Source organism: Microtus ochrogaster, chromosome 18 (genome assembly GCF_000317375.1).
Source record: "Microtus ochrogaster isolate Prairie Vole_2 chromosome 18, MicOch1.0, whole genome shotgun sequence".
NCBI classification, from domain to species: domain Eukaryota; kingdom Metazoa; phylum Chordata; class Mammalia; order Rodentia; family Cricetidae; genus Microtus; species Microtus ochrogaster.
Genome location: NC_022020.1, coordinates 11,856,779 through 11,871,388, shown reverse-complemented (window position 1 = coordinate 11,871,388; position 14,610 = coordinate 11,856,779). Strand labels below are relative to the sequence as shown.

The 14,610-nt window shown below is 43.9% G+C and overlaps 1 protein-coding gene across 2 annotated transcripts in view; it reads left to right on the top strand.

The window, feature by feature from the left end:
- Garem1 (GRB2 associated regulator of MAPK1 subtype 1) overlaps positions 1 to 14,610 on the top strand; it is a 173,722-nt gene that overhangs the window by 138,615 nt on the left and 20,497 nt on the right. For both annotated transcript variants that reach the window (XM_005355813.2, XM_005355814.2), the window contains exon 4: positions 7,999 to 9,171. In XM_005355813.2, the coding sequence (XP_005355870.1) occupies positions 7,999 to 9,171 (1,173 nt within the window). The remainder of the gene's footprint in view (positions 1 to 7,998; positions 9,172 to 14,610) is intronic.

Genomic DNA, 14,610 nt, shown 5'->3' with positions numbered 1-14,610 from the left:
TGTAGACCAGGCTGGTCTCGAACTCACAGAGATCCACCTGCCTCTGCCTCCCGAGTGCTGGGATTAAAGGCATGCGCCACCACCGCCCGGCTAATATGCAGCTTCTTAAACAGTCAGAAATTATTTCAAGTAAATATTCTTACCCTTACTCTGCTGTAGAAGCTGAGAATCCATCTAGGGCAGGTGGGTAAATACTGACTGAAAGAAAACAGATACTAGTCTTTAAAACTTAATAATACTCCTGTGAGTCACCCCAAATGGACTTTAAACCTCTGCGTGAAGCACCATTAAAATAAGATTGTGTTGGCATCAGGTACTTAGAATGACTCCTCTAGAAAAATACGCTTCACTATGGAAACGTCAGAGTTGTTTGTTTTTTATAGTACTAATGTTGATTGACAAATTGCTTATTCTAGCGATTAAAATTGCATAGAGATGACTTGTAATGATAAGAAGTTATTTGCAGAGCTGTCTCTGCCTAGTTTTTCTCAATGCACACTGGCACTTGCTACTCGGGAAGCAATTTAACATTGTTGATCAGTTCAGGCAGACACTCTTTATTGGCAAAGAAAAAGTTTAGTCTCATGAATGCGAAGCCCTGATATCCAGACCTAATAGAGACAGACTAATAAAACTGTAGGCCATTCTCCCCTGTAGCTAAAATCTACACACCATAGAGCAAACACTATCACAGAGAATCGCGTGGTCTTGTCACAGGCGCACCGTGATCGTGCGTAAATTATTTCAAGCATGTAGTCATTTTAGAATCTGAGACTCTACTGCTAGGATTATAAAGTACCGCACTGAAATAAAAGAAAGAATCATGACCGTATTACTGGATAGTGAAATAGCAATCAGTTTAAAAATTTATTTCCTTGTAGAAACTTCTAGAAAACCGAAGTTGGAAAATTAATTAACGGTGTGGTGAAGGGTCTCTTGGGCCAGTGTGTTTCCCGTAGTTGTGTACGGAAATGCTGAGCGCACTCATGTGAAGCTCAGAGGCATAGAACACTCACTGCCCCCACCACCATGTCATTGGAAAGAACAGGAGAAAATTGAAAAGTGGAAGATAATTTGTTTCATCCAAGTATATGGGTGATCTCAAATTCCACGGGAATTTTGGGCTAGAGAGAGATGACTCAGCTGTTGAGAGCACTTGCTGCTCTTCCACAGAACACGGTTTACCAGGATCCCAGCACGTCAGGGACACCCAGAACTCCTGCAACACCCTCTTCTGGCCTCTGCACACACACACATATGCATTTGTGCATAATTTACAAATAGACGCATATAATAAAAACAAAAATCATTTAAAAAATAATTCTGTAAGTTTCTACATAGTGAGACACAGAAAATAGCACCAAAATATATGCCAGCCAACTATTAGCAATTAATTGATTTGTTTTTTATTTCTCTTTATTCCCCTCTAAAACAGTCATTCAGCCTTTCTTGTCTTCCGGGTGAATGACTGAGGTACAGCTCGGTGGACAAGCACTTGCCTGGTTGATGCCCAGTTACATCCCTGCACAGCAGAGAGTGCAGAAAGGAGGCTGAATGTTTCTGTCTGGGTGTGTCTGATAGTTCATGCCTAGATTCCAGTGATAGCTTGGAGTATTAAATCATGAGCATCTTGGGGTACACAATTGATATACATCTCTTGGGTGTGATTAATCCTGATCTTTCAGGCAAAGTTGGTCCAGTTTCTTCAGTGTATTGCTCCTTTTTCCTCCCGGCGGTTATAATCAATCTAGAGCAGGGACTCTCAACTTCCCAATGCTGCCGCCCTTTAATGCAATTTCTCATGTTGCGGTGACCCCAACCATAAAATTATCTCCATTGCTACTTCATAACTGTAATTTGCTGCCATTATAAATTGTAATGTAAATATTTTTGGAGATAGAAGTTTGCCAAAGGGGTTAAAACCCAAAGGTTGAGAACCACCGTTCTGGAGGAAGATGTTTAACTATACATATGCATGGGTTCTTTGTAAGTATTTTTGTTTACTCTTTGACAATTTCATACCTGTATATAATGTGTTAATACCTTCTCTCATCTCCCTCCCACACACTCTTGGACCCCTTCAGCTCCCTAACAAGTGTCCTTTTACTTTTATATTAGTCTTTTCACTGATGAGCGTGGATGTGGGGTTCCTACTGGCTTACAGGCAGCTTACCAGTGGCTACAACACTGGAGAAAGTTTCTCTTCCTCCCAGCATCTGTTAACCAGCAGTAGCTCCTTGGACTAACTGCTCTTTATTCAAGCTTTTCTGAGTTTATAACCTGTAAATGACTGAGAAGTGGTGATGGCAAAATCAGGATTTCTCCATTCCCACCATTCCTCCACATTTGTTGGCTTTCCCCCGTCTTATTATTTTCATTTGTTTATGGTTTTTGTTGTCAGTATAAATTCTGTCCTATTTTATTGGGTAGATTGATTGTGTTATTTAATTTATTATGTTATATTTATTGTGATTCTTAATTTATCCCAGAATTTGTCAGTGTGAGGTAAGTCAGGCCATCTCCTGTTCCCTGGACATATCTTCATCATCTTATAAGTACTCTGTTTCCTGGCACAACAGGATGTCCCACGCTTATCGTTCACCCCCAGCTCACCCTAGAGTCGTTATTCCTCAACAAATCCTGGTTTTATTGGGTTTTGGATATAAGAAAAGAGAATGACAGAGAGAGAAAGTGACAGAGACAGAGAGAGAGAGACAGAGAGAGAGAGAGACAGAGAGAGAGAGAGACAGAGAGAGAGAGACAGAGAGAGAGAGACAGAGAGAGAGAGACAGAGAGAGAGAGAGACAGAGAGAGAGAGAGAGAAAGACTGGATATGTGTGCCAGTGTGTGTGTGTGTATGTATGTATGTGTGTGTGTGTGTATGAGTGTCTGTGTGTTCTTTTGTCAGAGTCTTTATAGGTATATGTCTTCTGATAACTCCAATTCTCAACCAGCCTGCAAGGAGTTCTTTTTCACTCTTTCCTGCTTTTCATGATGTTATTTCTACCTCTTCTTCCATAGCAAAACTCTGCAGGTTTAGTCTTTAAGTTTTTGTTATGTTATTACAAATAGCATTAAGTTATCTGTGTGTGTGGGTAGACACCGTGCATGTGTGGAGCTCAGAAGGAAGCAGGCAGGGGTCACTTCTCTCCTTCTACCGCATGGGTCCCTGGACTCAAACTCAGGTCATCAGGCTTGATAGCGGGTACCTGAACCCACTGAGGCAGCTCGCTGATGCAAACATCCACACACACATTTATTTGTTCTACAGTGCACATGAAGTCACTCACTTGGATTCTACTCCTCTTCTCCGCTGTAAAGAACAGAATTTTCTACAGGAAACGCAGTATTTTCTTAGCTGGTTTGAATGTGTAGCATCTAAAAGTCGAAACTTGGCAAGGCTGTCTCAGCTGTTGCTTTCACCAGCTTCCCTCTACCCTAATCCTCCCCACCCCCTCTTGAAAAGTAACTCACTTTATTATTTTTTTCTTTGTGTTTCTTCTTTTCTAAAAAAAAAGGGGGGGGGTGTAAATAAATTAATAAGCAGAAGATATAAGCACCATTTTCTAGGCAAAGGAGAACGTTCTCCACAATCCTTTGCATTTCGCCTTTGCTGAATGCATCCTCTCTGTTCTGTCATTGAACTTTATTGGACTCGCTGCCATCAGCAGAGGGTCCTTTGCTCTGTTTGGGGGACTTCACAAGCAGGCCATGTGCATCTCCCGTGCTGTGAGCCACTTTCTAGTTTTGAATGACAGCAGACCAGCACTCGGCAGCTAATCCTAGGAGCCCTGGCAGCCACTCCTGCTGCACAATTTACAGCCCCTACCTAGAGCCTTTCCAGCTGCTGACGCCAGCTGTTTTGTTCAGCAGTTCTGCCTTTGTAGTGTTCACCTTCCTTAGCTTCTTGCCATCTTGGCACTGTCTCAGCCTTGTTTCAGGTCTTTGGAGTCTCCCTCCCCTATCTGCTATCTGGGACTACAGGAGTTGTCTGTTTGTTCTATCACAAGCTTCGTCTTGGTCTACCCATGATAAAGGACCACAGTAGGCAATGAAGCCTCCAAAAGAAATTGAGATCTCGACTGCAACCCACGGCCTGTTGGGGGTAGAGAAGCAGTGTGGAAGAGGGAGGCCTCCCTAACTGACCCTGGGAGATTGAGCAGGGCTGTTTACATATCCAGTCACACATGTGTGTAGCCTTCTGTTTGCTAACCACAGCGTTTCTGCACAGTCATGCCAGTCTGCACGGGCGTCATCTGCGACAAGTCATGGGTGTGGGCATCTGGAACGGCTGTCACAGTAGACATAATACCTTCTAGGGTCACTAGTGTGTGGACTAACGACTAAAACAGCCCCTGACTTTCCCTTAGAAAAGAAACATGGTTTCTGCAGTTGCCAGAGCAGCTCAGTCTGGAGTAGATTCTCCAGTTGGCCATGGCCATATTGAACATATATGTAATATACTTTGATGATATCTCTCCATTCTTTCTTGTCCCCCTAGTACTGCACTATTTCTTTGTGACAAGTCCCCCTCCTACTCTGATGATCTATTGCATTTAGTTAAGGGTGTCTGCTTGAGTACAGGTGATATGATTTACTTGCGCAAAGGCAACTTGCTCATGACTTCACCACTGAGCACCCTGACCTCTTTCCCCCTGCAATCTTTTAACTGCTCTTCAGAGAGGGATAAGGCTATAGGTACCCCTCCCTTATCCCTAAGGGAAGGGTGATGAACCCTGTCTTGAACAGGCCTCGTGCAGGTAAACACTGTTGTTGTAAGTTCATGGATGTTAGAACCAGGTCATGGCCTCCTCACCTTCCAGTTCTTACTGTTTTTCCACCTCACTCTTCTGTAGTGTACCAAAGTGCTAAAGAATTGATATAGACACCCATTTAAGGCCAAGCTTTCAACAGTTACTTATTCTCAACACTTGACAAATTATAAGTCTCTATACTAGCTGGTGTCCATTGCAAACAGAAACTTCCCTGACCAAGGCTGATGGCAACACTGATCTGTGGGTATAAATATAAATATTGGCAGAGTTTGACACCCTGTTCCTTTAGCAAAACAGCAGCAACACATGCACACACACACACCTTCTAGGGTCACTAGTGTGTGGACTAACGACTAAAACAGCCCCTGACTTTCCCTTAGAAAAGAAACATGGTTTCTGCAGTTGCCAGAGCAGCTCAGTCTGGAGTAGATTCTCCAGTTGGCCATGGCCATATTGAACATATATGTAATATACTTTGATGATATCTCTCCATTCTTTCTTGTCCCCCTAGTACTGCACTATTTCTTTGTGACAAGTCCCCCTCCTACTCTGATGATCTATTGCATTTAGTTAAGGGTGTCTGCTTGAGTACACACACACACACACATCACCCCAGGACCACAACTTTTGAAGTGAGGCCAGCTCACTTCTAACTCACAACTAACAAGGGTGTTAGTTGATTGACAGCTTCTGTGGGGATTTTGAGTCAGAATAACAAAGAGATTTGTTATTGAATGTAATGAAATGATTGCAAAGACACAGGAAGTTAAACAGTGTAACTATGGTAGGACAGATAACTATGATATATGTCCTCAAAATAGTATGTATTCACAAACCTTTAAGTACTTGTTTTGTGAATTTTAACACATATTAAAGATGGCACTTCAGCTATGATAGAATATTATTTAGGAAATATACTAGACACTCTATTAACTTTAAAAATAATCCACCAAAGAGAATTCAGTTAAATAATTTTATTAGTAAATGAAACCATCCACATGTTGGCCAACAATGTTGGTAATTACACTAGCAACTCCCAACTTGAGTGCGATTGAAATTTTGAACTTGAGTAGTCTTTTTCTGAGGGGCAGGGCAACAGGCTGCCCTATGTATTGTTCATGCTTAGGAGTACCCTGGTCAGTGCCCAGAGATATGAAAAGCAGCTCCCCTCATCATGACAACAAAAATGTCTCCAGAAATTGCCACCCATCTCCTGGGAGGGTTGTAAAATCACCCTGGTTTAAAACCATTGGTCTCTGTCTTTTCAGCTAGAATCGTAGCACCACAGAATAAATCACAAAAGATAATTCTGGAAATACTGTCTATATGTTTTGATAAAAAAGAAAAAATTCATTTAAAGAAGCCACAAAGTTAAAACTGAGGAACAGTCAAAACTACATAGTATGAAATCCATTGATTTTTACATAAAAAAAAAAAAAACTCTAAGAAGAGACCTAAAGAGTCAGGCATGGTGGCAAATGCCTTTAATCATAGCATTAGGGAGGCAGAAGCAGGCAAATCTCTGTGAGTTTGAGGTCAACCTGGTCTACAAAGTGAGTTTCAGGACAGCCAGGGCTGTTACACAGAGAAACCCTGTCTCAAAAAAGAGAGAGACCCAAAGAGATGAGTTAATACCCCAAGCATCAACTTACTAATAGTCAAAGCTCTTAACACAAAACCTGAATAAGTAAACTAAGGATGCAGGCTTTTCTTTCAGGTCGGTGATGTTTAAGTACAGCATGAATGAAAAGCAAAGGTTCCATTTCACCTCAGATTCACATAGCTATGGCCCCCACAGTTCTGATTCTGTTGCTACTTCCTATGGAAATCATTCAACTATAAAAGTTTACATTGCAGTACTATTTATAATTGCTAAATGTGGGGGGAAACTACCACTTTTCTAACAAAAAGGAACTGGCCAAAACAAAGTAAAGCCCATTTTTGTGTAATAAATAAATGTATTAAATGACAGTTATTATTAGTGAAGTATGCACACGGGAAAATGGGGAGATTTCAGTTGGAAACTCCAGAGGTGGCTTTACAGATTCCCTGAGATAACTAATACATACCATTTCTTATTTCTATTTATGTAAGATTTTTGACAGATGATATGAAGTAAGAAAGTAATATAGGTTTGTGTTATTTTTATGTCTTATATTTCTTCTAATAACTATGAATGCCTTGTATACTAATCTTTTTTAATGGAGAAATAAAGCATTTTAAGGATCTGGGGTATAGCTTGGTGGTAGACCAGTTGTCTAGCTTGCTCAAAGCCCAGGTTTAATATCTAGTAAAGCACACAAAGTTTTGTAATCCTTTGTCTCAGTTCCAAATTTTAAAAACCTATTTATTAGGAGATTTTTAACAGGTAAACTTCAACAAAATTTTAAATACCAAAAAGAATTTTTTTCTACCTTGTTTATGGAAATGTTATAGTGGCAAAAAATAATGTTAATATTCCAAAATAATTATCCATCAAGTAGACCTCTCTCTGTGTATAGGGGTAAAGCTGTTTTAATGATCCAGTGTAAAACTGGAGTGCTGGCACGTGCCTTTAGTCAGGGCACTTGCGAGCCAGAGGCAGAAGGTGGCCCCAGCTGCCTGGTCGATTTGAGGCCAGCCCCAGCTGTGTAAGGCCACATCTCAAAAAGACCAAGGTAAAAAACAATGATAAACTAAATTAAAGCCTAAATTAATGTTGTCTTACATCAAGCCTGTTTTTTTCAACTGAGGGGCAGTTGGTAGTTAATGGCTGTTGGAGGAGGGGGAGTTATCTTTCTTCAGGTGTATGGCCACTGATAAACCATCCATGATCCAGTAACTAGCCCCACACCCATTCACATGAGGGAAGCCCAGTTAACTCAGTGGGTTATTCAAAAACTTTAAATACAAGAAAGTAGGAGAGAACATCCTGGGAAGAAGGCAATTTAAGAGGGACAGGGGCAGAGAGAAGAAAACAGAGGAGACTCTGCTCAAAATGCATGGTAGACGTGTGTGAAATTGTCAGAGAATAAATAAAACACTAGTTCAGAATGAGAAAGTTTTCGGCAGCGTTTACTTCAGTTCCTCTCCAAAATAAATATATGTGACAAATAAGAAAAATGTGGCTGTTGTCAGCCGTGTCAGTAAAACTGAACCATCCGCATGTAGAATTAAAGTGAAGCATAGCGTTCGCCTGCATGTGTGTCCTCACTAACGTGGAATTCGGTTTATCATGTCATAGGTTGCGTCCGGTGAATGTAACGAAGACACCGAAGTTTACAACATCACCCTGTGTACTGGGGACGAGCTCACCCTAATGGGGCAGGCAGAAATCCTTTATGCAAAGACCTTCAAGGAGAAGTCGCGACTCAACACAATTTTCAAAAAGATTGGGAAACTCAACTCCATCAGCAAGCTGGGGAAAGGCAAAATGCCCTGCCTCATCTGCATGAACCACCGGACCAATGAAAGTATCAGCCTTCCATTCCAATGCAAGGGCAGGTTTAGCACCCGAAGTCCCCTGGAGCTTCAGATGCAGGAAGGGGAACACACTATCCGACACATCGTGGAGAAGACTAGGCTCCCCGTGAATGTGACGGTGCCCAGTCCTCCACCCAGAAACCCCTATGACCTTCACTTCATCAGAGAGGGACACCGCTACAAGTTTGTGAACATCCAGACCAAGACGGTGGTGGTGTGCTGTGTGCTCCGGAACAACAAGATCCTCCCTATGCACTTTCCTTTGCACTTGACTGTCCCCAAGTTCAGCCTCCCGGAGCACCTGGTGAAGGGAGAGGTGTGGCCGGAAGCCCTAGTCCATCACTGGCTGGGCATCTGCCAAGAGCAGTTTGACATCGATGAGTATTCACGGGCTGTGCGCGATGTCAAAACAGACTGGAATGAAGACTGCAAGAGCCCCAAAAAGGGCCGTTGCTCTGGCCACAACCATTTACCCAACTCCCTTAGCTATGCCCGTGATGAGCTCACCCAGTCCTTCCACCGACTCTCAGTCTGCGTATACGGCAACAATCTTCATGGCAACAGTGAGGTGAACCTCCATGGCTGCAGGGACCTTGGGGGAGAATGGGCCCCTTTTCCCCATGACGTCCTTCCCTATCAAGACTCTGGCGACAGTGGGTGTGACTACCTTTTCCCAGAAGCTAGTGAGGAGTCGGTGGGCGTCCCAGGGAAGGTGGACGTTCCCTATGAAGAGCTGTGGCTAGAGGAAGGCAAGCCTAGCCACCAGCCTCTCATTCGCTCCCTCAGTGAGAAGAGCAGCTGTGACCCCTTGAGAGGCTCCACGCGGTCCAAATGTGCAACTTCTTCTCTCCCTTCCCCTGCGACCCTGGGAGCCACAACGAAGTCTTCAGAAATCGCCCTACCTCCACCTCCAGTGCCTCCCAAATCTGAAGCCGTAAGTCACTTCTGGGTGTGAATGGTCTGCCTGTCTTTCCTCTGTCTGCCCAGTCATTACCTCACGTATTTTCTTTAAGAAAGTTCCCAATTCAAGATGGTCAGGATGAATAAATGTACTTGATTTGGAGTGAAATACGGATGCTAGCCCAGCTACTTCAGTGGGGAGGTGATAGGCCTCTTCTATGCTGGGCGGGAAACTCTGAGAGCTCCTAATAGCAGATCTTTAAGCCTGACTTGCTATTGCCTAGAAAACAAATTACAGGGATGAGACAGGGGACATTAGGTGGCCAGGAAAGGGACAGTCATATCAGGTATAAGTGACAGTGTCTAAACTGTAGCAGCTGTCCGGGATAGGTGACCTGAAGACATGAGGTTTGGAATATGGTTTGTAGGCAGACCAGCAATATTCACAGACAAAGTGTGTATGGAGAGAGGAGGGAAGAGGAAGCCAGAGAAACGGCATTGTTCACTTGCAGGGACAGTGCTATGTCTGAAGGGACAGCACATCCTCTGTGCTTGAGATGGGAAGAAAAAGGAGACCTCAGTATCTCCAATAACGCTCTCACGTCCCTGAGTTATACTGAGATCATAGTGGGGGTACATACACGCCGCAGAACCAGGTGCCCTGTAGTTTTATTTATATTAGAGGATAATTCGGAGCTTGGTGAGGTGCCTGTGGAGTTTCAGTGTGAAAAGCTTGGTTAATGGCTGGAGTGGTTACTTCAATACCGGAGCCCGCGTTTACCATGCTTGTGGCCTAGTGTGGGAGGTTTGTCTGTCTACGTGTTGCTTTTATTGGTTAATACATAAAGAAACTGCTTTGGCCTATAGCAGGCAGAACTTAGCTAGGAGGGGAAAACTAAACTGAATGCTGGGAGAAAGAAGGTGGAGTGAGAAGAATCCATGTAACCCTGCCGGAGACAGACACCAGAATTTTACCTGGTAAGCCACATCATCGTGGCAATACACAGATTAATAGAAATGGGTTAAATTAATATGTAAGAGCTAGCCAATAAGAAGTTAGAGCTAATAGGCCAAGCAGTGATTCAAATAATATAGTTTCTTCAACAATGGCCCATGGTTTAATCCCCAGCAGCCCCCAAATCCAAAGTGAGGACACAGGAGGAAGGACCTGTCTCTTGTCTTTTGACCACCTTCCTTGGTTGAGAATCCCGTTCTGTCTGGAGGAGAAAGCCACATAGGCGCCAATGATCACTCTCTCCATTTGTTTGACATCTGCTACAATGGTTCTTTTTTCTATCTAGTGTTCAGCATCCCTTTTTACAGGAGGGAAGACTCAAAGGTTAAGAGCGCTTGCTGCTCTTGCACAGGACCCGAATTCAGTTCCCAGCACCAATGTCAGGCAGCTCACAACTGCCTGTAACTCTAGCTCCGGAGGATCCAACACCTTTTTTGGCCTATGTGGGTGTGTGCAGACATACGCACACACACGGACACACAAATAATGTTTTTTGTTTTAAATATTTTTTAAAAACAAATGGAAAAGCAGCCCTCCCACACGCTTCCCCCATTAACTGGTCTTCCGACGCCTCACTGAGACCCTAGAGTTGTAGCAAATCCACCTTCAAACCTGTGAAGTTACTCAGAGAACTGCTAGAATACAGATATCAGTTGTAGAAGAGGTAGCAAGTGCAAAGAGATGCTGAAGTCCAAGTTAAAGGATGAGGAACAGTCAAGAGACAGAAAGCTTGTGAGGCAGTTCAGAGCACAGAGAGGAACTCCCGGTGGGAGGTGAATGAGTGAAGCCTTAGGAGAGATAATCGGATCAAAAATATGCAGGAACTGGAAAAGCAGAGCAGCCAAGTGGTGGTGGCTGTGGCAGCAGCCACCCCTTTAATCCCTGCACTCAGAAGGCAGAAGAGGGTGGATCTCTGTGAGTTTGAGGCCAGCCTGGTCTACAGACCAAGTTTTAGGATAGCCAAAGTTACATATAGAAACCCTATCTCAAAAAAATAAACCCAAAAGATAAAAAAAAAGAAGAAGAGAAGAGAAATTGGGGGAGGCGCATTCCAGAGAAAGAGGATGTGGATCCAGAGATGGCCTAAGTGCGCAGGTTCTATGGAGCGTGCATGAAGGGCCAGTCAGAAAGCTGGAGCCAAAGTGTGGACAGCCTGGGGTTGGCAGGAGTTCATCCCAGACATCTGACCGGCTGCCCACAAAGGGTCCTTGCTGCTACAGAGGTTTCCTAAGACAGGGTTCCCTTTCGGCTTCCCAGATACCGCAAGACTGGACTGTGCTGTGCTTCTATAGAACCTTTCAAAGACTCCAGGCACAATGCAGAGAAATACCTGCATTCAATAGGAGATCCTAGAATTTTTGCTGAATTCTGGGTGACTTGAGGTCCTCAAACCTTTAAACCTTATATTCATGTCAGAGGTTCCCTAAGGATTTTCAATAAATAAATACAAGTACAGGACACCCTTCCTAACAAGCGCTAGACACCTTTAATGATGTCAGACCTCAGCAATATGTCTGATGTGACTTCATGATCAACATTGATCTGTATCAGGAACACAACTACCTGAGTTTTTCCTATTGAACTTTGGTCCTGCCTTACTTGTGGTGGCCCAAATGTTTGTTAATTGACTCAGGTGTGCTCATCAAGGCGATCACACCCAGGGTCACTTATGAAACCAAATCTAGAGACTGGAAACTAATATCACTTGGTTTTTTGTTATTGTTGTGTTTTGTGGCTGGTGACAGATGAACAGGAATATCAATGTTAAGAAGTCCCATCATGACTATGACTGATTCCTTGCCTACTAAAGATTGAGAGCTTTTTGGGAGGTGAGGGGGATTAATGTTGTTTTGTGCTGTTGCATGTTTCAGTGTATTGCCCCAAATCCTGTGCTTCTTGTGATCAGCTTTGGTTATCTCAGAATTTCTTCATCCCTGATGGCTGAATACTTCTCCTAGGTGTTTGTGGAGAGAAGTGCCTGAGGTTATTTGGCACATCCCTGAGGTTGGGTGGGTTCGTAGGGGCTTTTGGCAAGAATATAGGTCAGTTTGCAAGATTGCATTGGCTCTGATGGGCACCAAGACTGCCTTTCCTCAAAAGTCACTGCCGCGTGGCTGATCTGAGGTCACTGAAATTTGTAAACAGGGTAGCGAACAAGATATTTTTCATTTGATGTACACAGTTTTTAAGTGCAGTTTTTGTTCCATCAATCTGTGTTAAGTCACTTGCATAAGATTTAGCAGCATTTTTTATAATGTTTTAAACCTCTTGATGGTACTTACAATAACTTTAAAAAGAAATGACTGAGCTGCCATCCTGTTTTGACCTTGGGTCTAAAAGAAAAACATCAGACTTAAATTTGAAACTAAAAGCAAATGCCAGAGAGAAAGATACAGGCCTCTAGTCCATGCTGTAATTTCTCATGACACAAGAAACTCTTCTCAGCATGCCCAGTGTTTATAAAACACAATAAACATAAAGGGTGTGTTATAAACACCTGAAAATCATTTACTTTGTAAGGAAAGGCTAGATATTTTAACTGAAGCCATTTTTTTTAATTGGTTCTGTGACCATGAAATGAATTTCCCATTTTTAGTATGTGTGGGGAAGCCAGAGACTGTCGTGACTGTTAGATGTGGCTTCAGCTTATGATTTTCAAACAAGAACTTTAGTGGGGTATAAATTCAAGTGTTCCCATAGAGTGAAATCAGAGTTCTGCCTTGGGTATTTGGAGTGCTGGGAGAAAGATGGCCTTGTTTCGAGTGCCCACTCCACCCAATCCCTGAAGTCACTGTAACAAGACCAATGTGGTGGAAGCGGCCTGTGGGAAGCGCTATCTGGACTAATGGTAGGGTCTGCGGCAGGGTGAGAAGGTGTGGCCACTGATGGACTCTGTAGCAGGGAAAGTATATAGCAACTATCAGGTTGTCACCAGGCTCGAAGCAGAGAGAGTGATTAGAAGTACCCACCTCCCATTATCAAGGCCTTCCAACTGAGCTCCGCCTCCTCAGGGTTCCATAGCATTCAACAACAGCTCCACCAGCTGGAGACCAAATATTCAAACACATGTTCCTTTGGGAGACACGTCTCACTTAAACTGTAACCAAAGCCAGCAGAACACTTATCTAGGAAGTTGACTGACCCCTGCAGGAACTGCTAGAGCAGTAGAACAGCCAACAAAAGAGTGTGTGCACAAAAAGGAGGCGAGCTGTCCTGTTACGGCCGCTGCCGTGTGGTCCTGTGGTGTGGTGCTGTGGTGCGGTCCTGTGGTGCGGTGCTGGCCTGTTACTGCCGCTGCCCTGCGGTCCTGTGGTGCGGTTCTGTGGTGCGGTGCTGGCCTGTTACTGCCGCTGCAGTGCGGTCCTGCGGTGCAATGCTGTCCTTGGTGGCTGTCTGCTCATCCTTTTCGTCCCAGATGCCTAACCGTTGCTGCTGAGTTGTGCTTTGTGCCTTCTCTCTAGTGGACACTGATGGCCTTTGTTTCTTTGTGCAAAACTTAGAATTACACCGTCATCATGACGCCTCTCGGTAAAGACAGTTTCCCAGGGGTTTTTAACAACATGCTACCACTCGTCTCTCTGGAATAGGAGAGCACTCCTCTTGACAGAAGTGTCTTAGGGAAAAGCAAAAGGAAAGGATGTCTAGGGAGAAAGGACTCTGCCACAGTACAGCAGAGCACAAGTTAAGGACCATGCCACGCTCCCTGGCAGGCCATTGTCACTTTCAGGCCTTGTTAGGTGGACAGGCAAGATGTGCTTGCCACCAGGCCTGACAGCTTGAGCTCAGTAGCTGAGACTCACGTGGCAGGAGTGCCCAGCCAATCCCTGTGAGCTGTCTGACCCCCACACTTGTATCGTGGCTCATGTGCATGTACACACACGTGTAATAAATAAAGGTAATTTTTGATGAGTTTTGCAAGGATCTCTATACTGTGATGACCTGAAAGTTATTCTTAAGTACATTATCCTTTGATCCATGAGTTTATAATAACTCATTCTTCCTTGTGGGCCTCTATTCATGACTTTAATTCCTGAATATTGCCTAATATTTTCTAATAATTTATTTTTTTTTATGTGCATTGGTGTTTTGCCTGCATTCATGTCTGTGTGACGGTGTCAGCTCCCCTGGAACTGGAGTTGTAGACAGTTCTAAGCTGCCATGTGTATGCTGGGCACTGAACCTGGGTACTCTGGAAGAACGCCCAGGGTTCCTAACCACTGAGCTAGGACTCCAGCCCCCTAATGTTTATAGAACGTTTACCCAGACACTTGACATGCGACAGTCTTCAAGAACTCCTCTGTCTCTCTCTGTCTGCCTGGGCCCTACTTTTCCCTCTCCCCGTCCCCACCTCTAGTGGCTATCAGAAGTGCAGCGCCTACTGTTTACCTGCCCTGCTTCCCCCTCTCCCCGTCCCCACCTCTAGTGGCTATCAGAAGTGCAGCGCCTACTGTTTACCTG